The 19,673-nt window shown below is 37.6% G+C and overlaps 1 protein-coding gene across 1 annotated transcript in view; it reads right to left on the reverse strand.

Annotated features, from left to right (window-relative positions):
- Positions 1–251: 251 nt before the first annotated feature.
- Positions 252–19,673, reverse strand: part of LOC127442458 (UDP-glucose:glycoprotein glucosyltransferase 1-like) — a 51,335-nt gene continuing 31,913 nt past the window's right edge. Inside the window, exons 28-40 of the mRNA XM_051700509.1 lie at positions 18,494–18,683; positions 17,783–17,941; positions 17,610–17,695; positions 14,353–14,437; positions 12,494–12,582; positions 12,287–12,391; positions 10,223–10,307; positions 9,273–9,455; positions 8,343–8,503; positions 8,113–8,227; positions 5,155–5,271; positions 2,389–2,545; positions 252–2,280 (exon numbers count right to left, since the gene is read on the reverse strand). Coding sequence (XP_051556469.1) covers positions 2,255–2,280; positions 2,389–2,545; positions 5,155–5,271; positions 8,113–8,227; positions 8,343–8,503; positions 9,273–9,455; positions 10,223–10,307; positions 12,287–12,391; positions 12,494–12,582; positions 14,353–14,437; positions 17,610–17,695; positions 17,783–17,941; positions 18,494–18,683 — 1,558 coding nt within the window. The 3' untranslated portion in view covers positions 252–2,254. The remainder of the gene's footprint in view (positions 2,281–2,388; positions 2,546–5,154; positions 5,272–8,112; positions 8,228–8,342; positions 8,504–9,272; positions 9,456–10,222; positions 10,308–12,286; positions 12,392–12,493; positions 12,583–14,352; positions 14,438–17,609; positions 17,696–17,782; positions 17,942–18,493; positions 18,684–19,673) is intronic.

The raw sequence follows: 19,673 nt of genomic DNA on the forward strand, positions 1-19,673 counted from the left end.
TGTGAATCTATAGAAATTCAATACACATATTCAGTTATTTTTTCCAGCAGTCACCTCAAACTTCAATGGTAGCAGCGGTGTTACTTCTTGCTGTGCAAATTTTTACATTCTTCATACTTCCATAATGATCTCTCTTCAGCGGAGACGTACATCAGGCTAAATTTCTCACGTAAATGGTGCTGACTCTCTCCATACTTCACACATTGGCTGTTGGTGGCTGTGCTCAAAATTGTGTTTAACAGGTTAAACAATTAAAGCAACAATTTGGTCCATCTTTTATTACAAAATATTGTCATCCCAAAATTAATCTTACAGTATTTCCCAAGGATCATCATAGCAACTAAATCGGTCCTTTTTCCCCTGTATTGAGTGCACTCAATAACAATACAGTAGATAAAGACAACCACAAGACACCATAATGTACCTCTCAGACAAAACGAAACAAGGCATTGTACAAACACTGTTTTCCTTTCACTCTGCAGGGTCTGTTTGACGTCATATGGCCTCAGGGATCTATTGGCAATACGCATATATTTCCAGGTAATAATCTAAGACGAAAAACTAACATACATCCATATTTCTTAAAGTCCCATTACATATGATGATGATTATTACGATAATCAAATGTATTGGGCTCTCGGTCGAGAGAGGCCATTCTCAAACCCTCAAAAGCATTACCACAGAAATAGACAGTGACAGACCATGAAAGAAATTTTCAGAAAACATTACTACTTCAATGAGCTACATATGAAATCCAGTGATATCAAAGAATACCAAATAAAACAATTCCTGATAAAAAAGAAAAAAAAAAAAGAAATACAACCTGTAATTACTTTTTCCCTGCTAACAGCATATCTAGGGAAAGTTGACAAGCAGCCTTCTAAAGACATAATTTTATTCCTTTGGGGCTAAAAGGACCATTGACTTGGGTTCATTAACTGAACATGCCATTATGAATCATTTTAATGTGGAGTAACCATCAGCCAGCATTAGGCTGTGACAACACTACTGGAGCTTGTCGATGCCCACAGAAATTTGTCAGTAAATTAAAATCTCCTTGCAGAATGAAAAAAAAAGTCCTTTATCAACCTCAGTCAGCTGTGACTAAAACAACCAAATAGCTTGTTCCTGAGTCAAATGGTCTTTTTGACGTTTCTCTTTGAGGAGTGATGCGAATTAACATTTTTAAAATGCCTTTTGGACACAATGCCTTGTCACCACTTACATTAGATATAGTGAAATTGACACACCACTCTCAGACTGCATACACACACAAAAACAGACAGGATTGATGTGAGCTAGAAAGAAATAAAGATTGTTTACCAAAAGATGTATCCAGATTTTTACATTGAGACTAAATTAAAAGATGAGGTGTCCCGGGAAGTGATTTGTGCTTTGAAGTCAACCTATTATGACATCACTGCTGCCGTGACATTTCAAAAACATGGGTGGCTTTAAAATGAACAGTCTGTGTCCCATGTATCACAATTTAATCATTTTCTTGAGAGCAAGTCCGTGCCTGATATTACAGCTAACAGGGACATTTATCAAATCCTTTTTAATATAAAAACAAATGTACACATGCAGTTTCAGTGGCTCGTTAAATTAAGTTATTCCCTATGGTTACTACTAGACCAATCAGAGACTGTGTTTGTCTTTTTGCTCCAGTGGATCTGCTTTTGAATGTGGCAAATGTGTATGTGTATCAAGCCAAGCTTGTTTTGGGGGTAAAAGGGATAGATCACCAAAAAATGAATTCTGTCATCATTTACTCACTCTCATCATGGAACACAGAACGTTGGTCTCATTCAGCATAGAAAAAAAACATGTCATGAAAGTGAATGGTGACTGAGGTTAACAATATGCCTAACAGCTCCTTTTGTGTTCCACAAAAAAAGTCATGTGGGTTTGGAACAACAATGTATGTAATGAAAGAAATTTTATTTGTCGGTGAACTATCCCTTTAAGCATCAAAAGTGCCTGGTGAGAGGAGATGCCCTCTGCCCTAATAAATGTACAAATGTCCTTCATGTCTTTTACCCTGATCCCAACACCTCCAAACAAAAGACCACTAGAAAAAAAAAAAAAAAAAAAAAAAAAAAAAAAAGAGGAAATTTGCATTATGTTTTCTGTTCAAGTTCAAGTTCAGCACGAATGTCAACCCGTTCCTGGAGGATAGGCTTGGTTTAAAAAGGGTAAAGAATAGGTGGCTCTTTAAACAGAGTCCCCTCTTCTTGGGCAGTAGAGCTTCAGATCAAAGCTCTGTATGCTTATCACCACCTGATAGAGAGAGAGAGAAAGAGCAGAGAGAGAGGTTGAAATGTCAGTGCAGTGCAATATTTGTTATTTTATTTAAAATAAAATAAGAAAAAGACAGATAGAACTCACCTGTGTGTTGTCTGTCTGTTGTCTGATGGGTGCCTGTTGTGCCACCTGGAACGAAGGTGTTGTAGAATTTCTTAATCTCCTGGTCGTAGTCACTCCACTCGGCTACTATACGGACAGCAGCCTGCAGCTTTGGCTCTTTTGTCTGAGGGTTGTTGCACTAAGACAGAAACAATGTCAATTACTGACTAGGTCAAATGTGAAAATCCAAACAATGGCACCTAGGAAACTCACAAGCTTCTTGTTCATTGTCAGAAATATCAGCAGCTGTTAAAATCTAGAGCAGGGCTACCACCTCTGGAGTCACGAGTTTGAATCCAGGGTGTGCTGAGTGACTCCAGCCAGGTCTCCTAAGCAAACAAATTGGCCCGGTTGCTAGGGAGGGTAGAGTCAGATGGGGTAACCTCCTTGTGGTCGCTATAATGTGGTTCTCGCTCTCAGTGGGGCACGTGGTGAGTTGTGCGTGGATGCAGTGGAGAATAGCGTGAAGCCTCCACACATGCTATGTCTCCCCGGTAACGCACACAACAAGCCACATGATAAGATGCAAGGACTGACGGTCTCAGACGCAGAGGCAACTGAGATTTGTCCTCCGCCACCCAGATTGAGGTGAATCACTACACCACCACGAGGACTTAGAACACATTGGGAATTGGGCTTTCCAAATTGGAGAGAAAAAAAAAAAAAAAAGTCTAGTGCAGGAGTTTTCAAAGTATGGGGTGCGCCTCCCCAGGAGGGCACTAGATGTCAGGGGAGGCGTGGAGAGTGGTAATTCTTTTTATTAAATGTATATATTTATGTATTGAGTTTAACTATTATATTTAAAACATTATTTAAACAGTTCTGAAAAAAAATAGGCAAAAAAAATATATATATATATTATCAAGAATATTTGTGAAGATTCTCTGATATTTGTCAAGCTCGCCAATAAAGCAGATGTGAACGTATTAGTCTGTAATTACAATGGAGCGGTTTCTGAGACCACCAATTCGAATCCTTCAGTTTCAAGGGTCAAATTCAAAAGACGACGATATGATGAGCAGTATTTAAGTTTAGGATTTACATGGACAGGATCAGTTGGTGCACCACAACCTTTATGTGTCGTTTGTCAGGAGATTTTAGCTAATGACAGCATGCAACCTGCTAAATTCCGCAGACACCTTGACACCAAGCAGGCTGAGGTAGCGGGAAAACCTCCTGAGTTTTTCCAAAGAAAACTTCAATCCTTTCAAGATCAGAAAAAAGTTGTCTGAGAATTTGTCAAATTAAATGTAAAGGCCACTGAAGCTTCATATCACGTTGTGCTGCATATTGGTAAGGCGGACAAAGCACATAACATCGAAGAGAAATTGATTCTGCCGGCAGCCAAAGATATGTGTTCCTTGAAGGTAGGAGAGGCAGTTGCTTCTAAGCTTGATGCTATTCCACTATCTGACAACACAGTGGGTTGGCGCATCTCTGACATGGCACAGAAATACTCAAAACACCCCGTTTGGCACCAACAATCATCCATGCAATTATCTAATCAGCCAATAGTGTGGCAGCAGTGCAGTGCATAAAATCATGCAGATATGCATCAGGAGCTTCAGTTAATGTTCACATCAGAATGGGGAATAAATGTGATCTCAGTGATTTGGACCGTGGCATGATTGTTGGTGCCAGATGGGCTGGTTTGAGTATTTCTGTAACTGCTGATCTCCTGGGATTTTCACGCACAACAGTCTCTAGAATTTAATCCGAATGGTGCCAAAAACAAAAAACATCCAGTGAGAGGCAGTTCTGTGGATGGAAATGCCTTGTTGACGAGAGAGATTAACAGAGAATGGCAGACTGATTCGAACTGACAAAGTCTACTGTAACTCAGATAAACGCTCTGTACAACTGTGATGAGAAGAATATCATCTCAGAATGCTATTCTGAGATGTGGGATGGCATTGTTTTGGTGGCACGAGAGGGACCAAAACAATATTAAGCAGGTGGTTTTAATGTTGTGGCTGATCAGTGTATATATCACATTAAATTGGTTTTTGTACCATTATATAAATAAATACAAATTAGAGGTAGACTGATTTGGATTGTGCTGATTTGATAATGTGTTGAAAAAAGGCCAGTTAGTCTGCCAATAGTTTTTTAAAATTGGTAGCCTAAACTAAATGTTCTTAGTGTGGGGGGGGAATTTGATTCTTAGCGTGGAACTTTTAACTTTAAAGGCACTTTAACTTTGAAATACACCAGGGACTCTTATTTTGAAATGTTTGCACTTCACTGCTTCCAGCTGCTCATTCAAACAAATAAGGGATATAAAATGTGCACTCCTACAATAATCTACAAGGTATTACAATATAAACAATTAAAAGTAAACCGTAATTTTTCATCAACCCTCCATCATCATCATCAACAGTTGATCTTTAGTGATAGCTTGTAATAAATTTCAGATATAGCTTAATTGTTGTGAAATGCTATGCAACAGCTGAAAACACAAGCCCCCGAGTGCTTGGAGAAAATACAATAGTGCCGCGTTTTCACTTTGAAGGACGCAGCGCATGCATTAATTAAATCGTATTCTTTTTAAGTTCGATCATCACATTAGGTCATATCACGATTCCTGTCTTTCCACCCCCAAATTTAAGACCTCTTTAAATAAAAATTACGAATTTTGTTGTATCATTTAAGATATAAGACTTGTTAAGACCTTAAATTTTGAAAAACTGAATTAAAGACATTAAGACTTTTTAAGGATCTGCAGGAACCCTGAACTTCTGCACCTACCAGATCTATAGTCTTGGCTTTCTTTTTAGAAGCGTCATCACACCAGGTCTCACACCAAAGCCACTCTTGAGGAAGTGACTTTATTGGAACTTGGTGGATCATGTTGTTGGGCAGATCCTGAGAGAAAAAAAACAAACAAACAAAAAAAAAATATATCAAATGGAAGAAATTATGTTGTTCAAGTGATGGACCAAAATATGGGCCAGTCCGATAAACAGCACGATATTTGGCCATTTTGAAATTATTGCCAAGACCATTTGGCTGATTAAGAGAAGTGGTATTTCCCACCTAGTTTCAGTTTCCAAAATCTAACAATAGCCTTGCCAATGGATAAATAATAATAATAATAAAAAAAAAAATATTTCTAATATTTGAAAGGGGTCATGACGTGAGGAATCAAATTTTCCTTAATCTTTTGACATATGAGAGATCATTATACTATAAAAACATACTGTAAGTTTGAGAACTTAAAACTTCCTCCTCAACAGAAAAGGAGCATTTATTTAAACCAAGCTGCAAAAATGGCTCGTTTGTAATTTATGGATTTTGTGATGTCACAAGGACCAATACGTCAGCAAAAGACTCTACAGCAACATATCAACGTCAAACCTTGGCCCCGCCCACTGGCCCTCAGTCAGAAAGGTGAAGAGGAGAAAGATGGGACTTATCCGTCATGAGATTCATCTACACCAAAGGGGACTTACACAGGACACATTCCTAAATGTTTTTCTACATAAACATGCACTAGACAAACTTCTTTGACCATTATCATGCATCTCGTGCCGCTTTCAAAAGATGCAATGTCAAGTTATATAACTCTTAAAAGGACACCCCCATTCTGTGTCTTGCTGTTTTGAGTATACATGCATCCAGGATGCATTTTTCCTCCCATCTGCACTATTTTTAATTGTTAGTCTATGTAAACATGCACTAGATGGACATCTTAGATTGTTTTGATGAGTTTCTGGCAATGTGCTTGGATCATATTACATTTGTATTACATTTGAAAATTTCATCGCAAATTGTATTTGTTTTCGACTCATATCAGGATGGATTGCTTGTGAACCAGTCCCAATATAATTCAAGCTTTGCAAAGGAATTATTATTGAAGGATGGGGCAGTTAAAACACTATTAGACCCGACTGTAGAATTGTAAATAACCAGTTTCATTCACAAATGTTTCAAATGTCATGGCTTTGTGATAGTTTATATTGCTGATGTATTTGAGTGAACAGTTTAATACATTCAGAAGAAATGTGTTGGGTGTGCATTATGTGTGAACCCTGATATTTATTTTTGTATTATTATTGTGGAATTGGTGTATTTCCTTCCAATTCAGTTTCAAATATATACAGTTAAAATCAGAAGTTTACATACACCTTAGCCAAATACATTTAAACTCATTTTGCCACAACTTTGGAGGTATGCTTGGGGTCATCATCCATTTCGAAGACCCATTTGCAACCGAGCTTTAACTTCCTGGCTGATGTCTTGAGATGTTGCTTCAATATATCCACATAATTTTCCTTCCTCATGATGCCATCTATTTTGTGAATTGCACCAGCAAAGCACCCCAAAACATGATGCTGCCACCCCCATGCTTTACGGTTGGGATGGTGTTCTTCAGCTTGCCTCACCCTTTTTCCTCCAAACATAACGATGGCCATTATGGCAATTTTGTTTCATCAGACCAGAGGACATTTCTCCAAAAAGTAAGATCTTTGTCCCCATGTGCACTTGCAAACTGCAGTCTGTCTTTTTTATGGCAGTTTTGGAGCAGTGGCTTCTTACTTGCTGAGCAGCCTTTCAGGTTATGTCGATATAGGACACGTTTTACTGTGGATATAGATACTTGTTTACCTGTTTCCTCAAGCATCTTCACAAGGTACTTTGCTGTTGTTCTGGGATTGATTTGCACTTTTTGCACCAAACTATGTTGATCTCTAGGAGACAGAATATATCTCCTTCCTGAGCGGTATGATGGCTGCATGGTCCCATGGTGTTTATACTTGCGTACTATTGTTTTTACAGATGAACGTAGTACCTTCAGGCATTTGGAAATTGCTCCCAAGGATGAACCAGACACCAGAGGTCCACAATTCTTTTTTCTGAGGTCTTGGCTAATTTCTTTTGATTTTCCCATGATGTCAAGCGAAGAGGCACTGAGTTTGAAGGTAAGCCTTAAAATACATCCACAGGTACATCTCCAATTTACTCTAATTAGCAGAAGCTAATTGGCTAATTGCCTAAAGGCTTGAGATCATTTTCTGGAATTTTCCAAGCTGCTTAAAGGCACAGTTAACTCACTGTATGTAAACTTCTGACCCATTGGAATTGTAATATAGTCAATTAAAAGTGAAACAATCTGTCTGTGAACAATTGTTGGAAAAATTACTCGTGTCATGCACAAAGTAGATGTCCTAAATGACTTGCAAAGTGGTGCAATTTGGCGCTGTGGCCAAATCAGAGTTTTTTAGACAGAGGGCCAAAAACAGGGTGGAAAATGATCACATATTACTAAATTATGATAACTTTAATAACAATATAAGTTGATCTCAGGGAAGATAATACAATTTTATATATATATATATATATATATATATATATATATATATATATATATATATATTTGTGTCATGACCCCTTTAAGTGAATTTTGAGTAAACAATGTGAAATAAGAGTAATTTATTGCAAATGTATGTATACCTCGTTATATTGGATTATTTAAAACATATCAGCATTATGTCAGCCATTAGCCAACCTCCAATATATTGTATCAGCCTTTAAAAACCCATATTGGTCAAACACTAATAAGTTCACATTAAAGATCTGAAAGAAAAGTGTTTAGGTTGCATTATTCCGTTTAGGTTGCATTATTCAGAAACATGCTACACATGGATTGAGCCTGTTCAGTGTGGAAACTGATGCAGGTGAGCAGACAAGGAAAGGATATCACACCTGGTCCAGGTTGGACAGGCTGTTGGGGTCTTGACTCAGACCCTGGTACTGGCCTCTCAGTCTGTCTCCTGCTGCAATCTTTCTGAACTTTTTCAGATCCACCACATACAAAGCACTGAGGAACACACAACAACACACTTTGATGCACACTCTAACTGGCAGCCAAAGGCAGCCCAAAAAGTATAGATCATAATTCCATAACACATCATCCATACGTAAGTCATTCTTACCTGATGTGGTATTTACGCCCTGCCAAGTGACTGGACCAGTACCCTGACTTCCAAAAACGGTACCCATCCATCTCCCTTCGACTCTCACAGAAAGGCGTATAACCGTACGGTGCCCCCTCCAAGTCGAAGTCCCGCAACTCCTTCAGGTCTGTGCGAACTATCTGTGTCAAAACACACCAAAATTCATCAATTCATACAGCCCTAAATAATGAGATGGCCTAATTAGATAATTAAACTGACATAAAATGTTTCACAGAGTTTTAAGCCTAGAATCTTAATAACAATTCAGTAAACCCTGTTCATACACACATCATATGCTGAATGTCCTCCACTAGTTAAACTCCAACTGTATATAACCACCCAAAGGTGGCAGCAATGTAACATCAGATGCATAATGAATGTGCATAACATTCTTAGATTTATATTTGGATTACAGTGACATGATAAATGCAGTGTTTGAAATGGAATACTAGCTTACAATTTACTGCATACTACACTAACTGTTATTTTCTAAAAATAGTAAGTGAAACGGTATGCATTATTCCATGATAACTCTTCAAACAGTACCATGTCACATTGTTATCACAAGACCTTATCACATGCATGTTTATTTTAGGGAGTGGCGTCAAGTTATTGCGAAAATATATATTATTTTTTATTTTAATCCTATTGTGCGAAAACAAAGTCAGGTGCATTGCATTGTGGGAGAGAATGTGCTAAGCTTGTGTCCTTCACATTTTAGTGAACGAAACAGGTTACCCAGGTATACAGCAAATGTGCATACTGTGCACAGTATATATTCTATATACTGCAGAAATACTAAGAGTAGTATGGTAGTATGTTATTCCGAACACAGCCTAGGAATCAAAGGCAGGTTGGTTCTTGGTGATGATTAAAAAGCATAGATTATGTTATGTTACTTTTCTGTACCTGGTCTGCATCTACAAAAAGGATCTTGTCCACAGCGAGAGGAAACAGCACATCGAGGAACAGGATCTTATAACCCCAGATGATCCGTTGCTTTTCCGTCTGCTGGTGGAGCCAACGTGGCCATTTATACTGTACTAACTCATACTGAAAGCCATATTTCTCTGCCATACTTGGGATAAACTCCTGCAAGAGATATACACAGATATCAGTCAAAATGGACAGGTCATAACAGATGCCATTTAAATATAGAATTCTTAAAGTTACAGTAGTAAAAAAAAGCTTGTTTAATTGTAAGGTTCAAAGAGAGGGTGGAAATGTGTTCTTGTAGCTCAACTAGAAGAGCATGGTGCTAAAACGCTAATGTTATGGGTTCAATTCCATTGGTATGCATGGATGGAAAAATATACCCCAAATGTACTGTAAGAAAAAGCTTCTATCTATAGATATTGTGATATAGTAGGCCTATAATATCTGTTCACTATATAAAACATCTGTGTTTATAGCTTTAATTTTTATCATGAGAAATATTTTCACCTAGCATGAAATTCTGAGAAAAATAAATAAATAAATCAACTAAAAAGTGCTTTTACAATTGGTCCATTACAGAGAGAGTGAGTTAATCAGACTGATCCTAATATATATATTATATATATATATATATATTCAACAATAACAGTAAACTTTATTATAGATACAATGATTTAAACTTTTGACTTTCAAATGGGACAGATTTTAAAGATCTATAGTAACTGTTAAAATAAAAAAAGAAATACTATAAAATTATTACAAATGTATAAATAAATATAATACAAATAAATGTAAAAAATGCAATATTATAGCAGGGACACATTTGGTCGGATGCGAATACATCTCTTTAACCACTCAGTTTAACGGACAAGGTCATACAGGAGTGCCATCATCATCATTATAATTTTAAATTCTGAAAGCACCTTAAAAGTTGGAGACAGGTAGTTTTTGAGGAACCAGAACTTGACAGGTGTCTTGGTGTGTTTGAGCACAGAGAGCATCATTATCCTACAGAGACAAAGAGAGGGCAAAGCTCAACACAGTGTGGCTGCAGTGACAGGCTGCAAGAGTTATGCAAGTGACCTTCTAAACGGAGTTGCATTGCACAACCAATAACACTGCAGCTAATTAGACACGACAAGTCCAGAGATCAGCATTTGAAAATAGGCTTATCCCCTTAAAAAAACAAATATATACACTGATCAGCCACAACATTAAAACCACCTGCCTAATATTGTGTAGGTCCCCCTTGTGCCACCAAAACAGTGTCAACCCATGTATATCTGTAACCTCAGAATAGCATTCTGAGATGATATTCTTCTCACCACAATTGTATAATGCGGTTGTCTGAGTTACCGTAGACTTTGTCAGTTCGAACCAGTCTGGGCATTCTCTGTAGACCTCTTTCATCAGCATGGCATTTCTGTCAACAGAACTGCCACTCACTGAATGTTTTTTGTTTTTGGCACCATTTTGAGTAAATTAGAGAGACCGTTGTGCGTGAAAATACCAGGAGATCAGCAGTTACAGAAATACTCAAACCAGCCCATCTGGCACCAACAAAATTGTTGAAAAAAATTTTCTTTGTCGAAAAGTCATTTGATCTCATTTAACGCAACATGAGATCACATTAATCTCTAATGATGGCGCCCGAGAGGAGCTTGTGCCTGATTGAGGAGATCACACAGCTCACAGTCCAGACGCACTCAAAACTTTTGAGCAGCTTAAGGTGATGTAGATTGCAAAGTATGAGGTAATTATACCAAATACCAAATAATTAAATACAGAAGCACTCTCGTTGTGAAATAAAGCAGAGCCAGAGCTGCCGTTCCACTGAAACAAAACTTGCATGTCAGAGCATCTTTAAAGGAAACACCCCGGCATTATATCTTTAATGCATTCTTTATTAAAGATCAAATAATAAGGAAGCAGTTCATGTAACTAAGTACAAACTCTGAAACTTTGCAGTCAGCGCCTCTTCTATGAGTCGCGTGAATTGTCCCGATCTAAGGGGGAGAGATTGAAACTGCATCCCGGCTGATACACACACTGACGCGCGCTTGCTTGCTAGTGATTTGTGAATGATAAAATATGTATCTTATTGTGAAGAAAATCAGCAATATGCAGCTCTATTAAGAAGAGAGAGGTTTTTTTGTGAGTTAAAGATGGATCGAAGTGAACAAAAAGGTGAGAAAGGGTAATCTTGGTCCATTTTACACTGCAACAAAATACGTTTTTGATTTGTTGTTTTGGCTTGTTTTCCAATACAAATATCTAAAACTCCTTTAAAATAATGTACATTTACTTTAGGAGCTTTTGTTGGAACTTTAAGAATTTGTTATCTGAGAATGTTGAATATAATATTAAATATGTAATTATTTTAAAATATCTAAAAATCCTTAAAACAAGATACATTTACCTAAGAAGCAACATATAAGACATGTAGACTTGAAAGCTAGTCTAAGACAAAACACTTGATAAAGATTTTTTGCAGTGAATTTTTTACTGAATTAAACTTAATAAAAAAAATTATTTCCCTTTAATTCAGTGAATGTCATTTAGATGTATTTTTAAAAGATGATTTTGTCTTGTTTATTGTTAGTAGCAGGTTTAATACAACAATAGTCGATTGAGAGCTAATGATTAATCGTTGCAATAATCGTTCTAATGATCATTAGATAAGTCGATTATCAAAATAATCATTTGTTGCAGCCCTAGTATGGAGTGCAGATTGATAATTTAAAGCATTTTAGCATAAGGCTGCAACCTAACAAAATGTGAAAAAAATGAAGGGGTCTGAATACTTTCTGAATGCACTGTATATACACACGTGTCATTTTCAAATATCACATAGGGATATACACAGGAGGATTTGCCTGTATTACGAGTTGTAGTCATTTTTACTGCATAAGAATGAGATTTAAGTCATGTCATTGTCATAGCAGAAATGTCATGGTTCATTTGAGGGCATCAGTCATGTTGTTTACCTGAGAAACCTCTCATACAAGTGACCAGAGGCCACAGAGAAAATGTTGATGACATCGTCTTTCTCTGGTTTGGGTTCTTCTGGTCTGGAACCACCAGTAAATCCTCTGAAAGAGTGAAAGACAGAAAGAGAAAGCCATTGGATGGACTTCCCTAAATGCAATCAACAGCAGTATTGAGAAAATGCAACACAGTTGATGGGTTTGTACCTGGTCAGTGAAGTCCAGAATCCAGAGTCGTCCTCATGAGTTCCATCACTGAGAAGCTCTTCGTTCAACCTGTCAGGCTTTTTCTGTACCTGAGAACATTAAAGGAATATCCTGAGTTAAGCTTAACAAAATACAAGTTAAAACTTAATCAACAGCATTTGTGGCATAATGTTGATTACCACAAAAATTACTTTTCACTCATCAAAAAACAAAAAAAACAAAAAAAAACAACAACATAAATCAAGGTTACAGTGAGGTACTTACAAAGGAAGTGAATGGGGCAAATTTTTAAAAGGTTTATTAGACAGAAATGTGAAGCTAATAATTTTTAAAAAAAGCACACATTAATTCTTCTGAAACTGATGTATTTTATTTTTTTTTAAGCTGTAAAGTTGTTTATACCTTCATTTTTTACAGTCATTTTAGGGTTTGTTGACATTACATCATCATGGCAACGAAGTTGTAAAATTGGCTTCAACTTTACACAGAAAAGGTTAGTAAGTGATTTTATCACACTAAAATCATGTTATCATCCAAGACATGTTTACGTCTTGTGGCTATACTTTTGAAACGGTAAGTATTTGAACTTTTACGGACTGACCCCATTCACTTTCATTGGAAGTGCCTCAGTGGAACACAGATTTTTACTTTTTTTAAAGAAAAGGTGGGGCAAGTCAAAATTAATTTTGAGGTACTCAACATTATGCCACAAATGCTGTCGATTGAGTTTAACTTGTAATGAACCCGGAATATTTCTTTAACAGACAGATTCCCAGCATTTAAAACAGCTAAATCAGATCTCATAGCACTAATACGGAGCATATGTAACATTCTGTGAGCCAACTGTGGTCATAATCATGTCATCAAGACTGTTTAACAAATGCTGTGATACTTTTGAAAAACATGGTTCACAGCTTAGATTATGAAATGCAAGAGCTTTGGCCCTATGGAAAATGGGTGAAGGCCAATCCTTAAATGAACACTCACCAAAGCAGCAAATGAGAGTAAAAATTGTCTTTTTCTAAGTAAATAAAACAGTTACTTGTGAGTTGGCCAATAACTTTCGCAAGAACTGCAAAATAATGTACGTAATGTAAAACTAGTAGTCTCACTCTGAGTTTAAAACTAAGAAAAGCACAGTGACTGACATGCATCTTCTAACAACTTTTACCTTGAGGAAAATTAACCATCAGAGGTTTAGCTAGAAAGGCAAAAATGATTAACAAACCTTGACACAATTATCTACACTGTTTGACCATAGTATGCAGTGGAAAAACTGCTAAATTGTTTCTTTTATTCATAGGGGCAAAAAATGTCTTTTAATTTTAAATAGTTTCATCGCCAGAGGCTGGAAAATATTCTCAATTCACCAGCCACTGGCAGGTGAGACAAAATGATAATTTTGGACCCTGTTGACAGGTCCATTGGCAAGAACACGACTGCCAACTTTTGACGAGGAAACAATAATCTAAACCCCAAGACATTCTCTCTCTCATAAACACACACATACCCAACAGCCGAGGCTGTATACTTAAAGCTGCAGAATGTCAAAAATACAGATATATATTCAGCACACTCATCCCTGTCCACATTCTTAATCCACCCACAGCCCGATGGAAGCAGCAGGCCTCATATTGGACACACACCCACACAGTGCCTGAGATGTGACAGCCTGTCAGATATTACAGTACACACCAGAGAAGATGAGAAGATGCTCTCTCTTTCTCCATTTGGACAGAAATCGGAGGAATACAGCTGCCTGAGAACATTCACTCTACTAATACCAGGCAAATTACAGAGACAAAGAGCTTGGATCTGACCTCAAGCTGAAACCTGATTCCAACACACCCATTACTTACTTTCACTTTAATGATTTTGCTCTTGAAGTTGTTGAGGACGACGATTAAATCATCAGCTTCAGCTGGAGAGTCTGTGCCATCATGACTAAGAGAAGGAAAAAAAAATATATTTTATTTTTAACACTCTAGTTGCTAATAATTTGCATTATGCCACCTTAAGCTAAATTAATACATTTGAATATATCTTGGGCCATAATTATGACTTTATAAAAGGCAAATGAGTGGACAGTTCCTGATAAGTTTTTTTTAAATTATTATTGTATATATATGTATTATTGTTTATTAGATTTTTAAAAATCTGTTCAAGGTTTAAAGGGATAGTTCACCCAAAAGTGAAAATTCTCTCATCATTTACTCACTCTCATGCCATTCTAGATGTGTATGACTGACTTTCTTCTGCAGAACACAAACAAACATTTTTAGAAAAATATCTCAGCTCTGCAGTTCCATCCAATGCAAGTACATTTTTTTGAAAGTCCAAAAGCACATAAAGGCAGCATAAAAGTAACCCATAAGACTCCAGTGGTTAAATCCATATCTTCAGGAGCAATATGATAGGTGTGGCTGAGAAACAGATCAATATTTAAAGGTGCTGTAAGTGATTATTTTATGGAAAGGTATGCAAAAAATGTTCCTACTCCCTGAAAGATATTAATAAAATAAGTGTTGTGAGATATCTCACCAGTCTCTGTGACAGCTCTAGACTCAAACAAACGGCAAACAAAAATGTGTCCGCGGGTCACGGTCTCTGACCCATTCGATCTGTCAATCATTTTGCACATTCTCATAGTATTGTAGCTGCAGCAAAAAAAGGCGTAATGCCATTTTTATGCCATATTGCTCTTAACAGTTGTCAGCTGTTTTTAACAACAGTTTCTGCTCTATATTGGTCTCAGTAAATATAATTTGGTATCTTTGGAGAGCGGAGTTTTGGAAAGAGGGGCCGTGGCTTACCCAACGGCTCAGTCTCTTTGAAGCAGAACAGCTAAAATTCCTTACAGCACCTTTAAGTCCTTTTTTACTAAAAATATAACTTTCATTTTCACATTCTTCTTTTGTATTTGCCACTTTGCCTTCTTTGTGCATATCGCCACCTACTGGGCAGGGAGGAGAATTTATAGTAAAAATGACTTATATATTGATCTGTTTCTCATCCACACCTATCATATCGCTTCTGAAGATGTGGATTTAACCACTGGAGACATATGGATAACGTTTATGGTGTTTTTATATGGTTTTTGGACTTTCAGAGTTCTGGCCACCATCCATATGCATTTTAAGGACCTACAGAACGGAGATATTCTTCTAAAAAGCTTCATTCGTGTTCAGCAGAAGAAAGAAAGCATTACACATCTGGGATGATATGAGGGTGAGTAAATGATGAGAAACTTTTCATTTTTGGATGAACTATCCCTTTAAAAAAAAAAAAAAAAAAAAAAAAAAAACACATTGTGCCACCTCAAGCTAAATCAATACATTTTAATATATGTAGAGACATAATTATGATTTCAGAAAGGTAACAGGGTTAACAGTTTTAGTTTAATTAGATATTACATTAAGTTCAAGTTCGTGAAACTACAAGCTGCTTCTTAAAAAATAAAATGTAATGCTGATATTTCTACAAATATTTATTTTTAATTAACATTCATTTTCTACACTATGGGAACATGGTTGACATTTTAAGACTTAAGTGATAATACTGAGGAGACTTAAGCTTGTCCCTGAAGAGTTCACCTCCTGACAGACTGATATAATTTTTAAATTAGTCTTTTTTAAATTTTTATGAAATATGACATTACCTTGAGACACAACTTCAAGTCTTTTTAATAATACAAACTATATATATATATATATATATATATATATATATATATATATATACACACTCACTCACTCACCGGCCACTTTATTAGGTACACCTGTACATCTATTTATTCATGCGATTATCTAATCAGCCAATTGTGTGGCAGCAGTGTAATGTACAAAATCAGGTAGATATGGGTCAGGAGCTTCAGTTAATGTTCACATCAACCATCAGATTGGGGAAAAATGTGATTTCAGTGATTTAGACCGTGGCATGATTGTTGGTGCCAGACGGGCTGGTTTGAGTATTTCTGTAACTGCTGATCTCCTGGGATTTTCACATGCAACAATCTCTAGAGTGCAAAGAGAATGGTGCGAAAAACAAAAAACATCCAGCGAGCGGCAGTTCTGTGGGCGAAAACGGTTGTTAATGACAGAGGTCACAGGAGAATGGCCAGACTGGTCCAATCTGACAGTAAGGTGACAGTAATCCAAATAAAAACACATTACAACAGTGCTGTGTAGAAAAACATTTCTGAACACACAACATGTCGATAACTGCGGGATATGAGCTACAGCAGCAGAAGACCCCTCCGGTTACCACTACTGTCAGCTTAGAACAGGAAACTGAGGCTGCAGTGGGCACAGGCTCACCAAAACTGGACAGTAGACGATTGGAAAAACATCAGCTGGTCTGACAAATTTAGATCTCTGCTGAGGTACACAAATGGTAGGCCCACTGCAGCCTCAGATTTCTGTTCTTGGTTGACAGAAGTGGAACCCAATGTGCTGTTGTAGCCCATCCACCTCAAGGTTCGACATGTTGTACATTCTGAGATGCTATTCTGCTCACTACAATTGTAAAGAGTGGTTATCTGAGTTACTGTAGCCTTTCTGTCAGCTCAAACCAGTCTGGCCATTCTCTGCTGACCTCTCTCATCAATAAGGCGTTTTCGTCCACAGAACTGCCGCTCACTGGTTGTTTTTTGTTTTTCACAGCATTCTCTATACATTCTAGAGATTGTTGTGTGTGAAAATCCCAGGAGATCAGCAGTTACAGAAATACTCAAACCAGCCCATCTGGCACCAACAATCATGCCATGGTCTAAATCACTAAGATCATATTTTTTCCCCATACTGATGGTTGATGTGAACATTACCTGAAACTCCTGACCCATTTCTGCATGATTTTATACATTACACTGCTGCCACACCATTGGCTGATTAGATAATCGCATGAATAAGTAGATGTACAGGTGTACCTAATGAAGTGGCCGGTGAGTGTGTGTGTGTGTGTGTGTGTGTGTGTATATATATATATATATATTTTTTTTTTTTTTTTTTTTTACACACATTAACATGACTGATGCAAATGCCAACCATTTTGTAGAATGACCTATCCAACAAATCAATCAATCAAACAGATCGAGGGAGCCAAAGAGAGACAGACATACCTGTAGATTTTGTAGATGTCATCTGATCTGCCCTTCCTAAGTCTGAGGATCCATGCTCCTGGGTTTGCTTTCAGCTGGAAATAACCCTGTTAAAAAATACATCACAGTAAGGGATAGTTACCTCCAAGACAATAACCAGTTATTTCCTGGTTGGGTATGTGACATCCCCTCACCAGGTTGGCCATAACAATGGTGTCGACAATGACAGGATCAAAGGCAGTGCCAAGTGTGAACTGCAGCCCACGGGGCGGCTGACCCGTTGTGACGTCAAAACAATGACCCTCCAGTAATAAATATTCCAACTCATACTCAGCGGCCACAACACTGTCAACCTGCAGAGAAAAACCACTGTTAGTGGTCATAATGCACCAGTATATGGGTTTACAAATTTCAGTAGCAAACTGGACAAAAAGTTTGTTTTAACCCAATCATTGTGCTTTAATGAACGTTATGTAAAAATAATCGATAGACTGATATATCTGGCAATATTTCATCATTCTGAGGTTTCAGTACTGTGCCTGTTTGCCAGTTCTGGCTCTCGTGTTATTTAAAAAAAATCTACTGTCAATGGATAATGTATACTTTTAATTTTCAGATATTTTAGGTGAATTCTGTGTAAATGTTGTGAAAAATAAAAGTGACTAATTTTCAGTGATTTTGTGGACTTGTCATTTGCTACCATTATCAGCACTGTCTCCATTGGCCTTTGAATAATCCATATCTGTCAACCAATAGTGCAATCCATTTTTGCATTTGCTGTTTGCTTTAGTAAATCTGGCCATATGTCTTAACAGTCAACAAAAACATCCAACTCTCAACTTTATTAGGACTGCAACTCAGAATAGACAGAGTGAGTGAGGAATAATGGTAAAAAGCATGCTCACCTCTTCAAGGTAAATGTTATCCAGATCATAGCGTGTGTGGACGGACTCAACCATCCAACTCTCGGGGGTGTTGAGGTTGAGGGTGAACAGAGGAGACTGAGGCATGTCCAGGAACTTAGCCATGGGACCCGGAGCAAAGCTGCTATCTGCCAGAAATGAAACCTCTGGCTCCAAGACATATCGGTAGAAACTGAGGAAAGATAGATAATGGTGTAGTTTTAGCAGAACCACAAACATTACAGCAACAGCGAATACAGAAAAGAGATATAGAGATACACTTTGAAATGTTAAATGAAACTAGCCTAAAACAATTATTTAAAAGGGTCATGAAACCCCAAAACAAATTTTTGGAAATGTTAACAGTTATGAAAACATTGCACATGACTGAAAATAATGATAGCACTCATTAGACACTTTTCCACTATTGGGCCAGTATTATCAACCAATAATAGTACCTCGTACCTCGAGCAGCGAGACCAAAATCGTTCTGCATTCCCACCATCGGGCCAATGGCCCAGCAGCGTTGCCCAAAACCCGCCCTTAATAAACCACCCTGGTGCCAACGTCACACACCCTGCCCATTTCACAAGCAAGAGGGAAGCTATCAGACTAGCTAGCCCTCAAAATGAACACTGATTTGTACTGTAAAGTTTTTTTGTTTTTTTTTCAAACCTGTACCATTGTGCACTGACCCACAAAACAACTTGGCAAGTTTGGCGACAATATACTTAATCACGTCTTCGTTTCGGCAGTTGCTGCCGACCTAACACTGCACATTTTCATCAGCCCAAATATTCAGAAGAGCCCTGATTTCGTCTATTGACTAGTACTGACGACTGTCCATTCTCCATTGATCTGTTGAGTTAAGCTGGTAGCTAGATATGAAAGATTGGGAAATGAGTATCTTGGTGCTCAAACCTCTGACCTGACTCGGCAAAATTCTGCCTTTGACACTAACCCCACCTCAATCCCCAGTTGGCCTTCTTTGGCCCAAGGGTAATCAGCGGGCTAAAGGCCATTGGCCTAGACGAAGATCCAAAGGAGGCACGATGAAGCCCCTGAAGTGACAGTGGAACGCAACTGGCCCTGACATGCACTAGCACACCCTCATATGGCCCGAAAGTGGAAATGTGGCTATTATGTTTAATAATAAGGGGAAAGTGGTTAATTGTTAGGGGTT

Source organism: Myxocyprinus asiaticus, chromosome 6 (assembly GCF_019703515.2).
Source record: "Myxocyprinus asiaticus isolate MX2 ecotype Aquarium Trade chromosome 6, UBuf_Myxa_2, whole genome shotgun sequence".
Lineage (NCBI taxonomy): Eukaryota > Metazoa > Chordata > Actinopteri > Cypriniformes > Catostomidae > Myxocyprinus > Myxocyprinus asiaticus.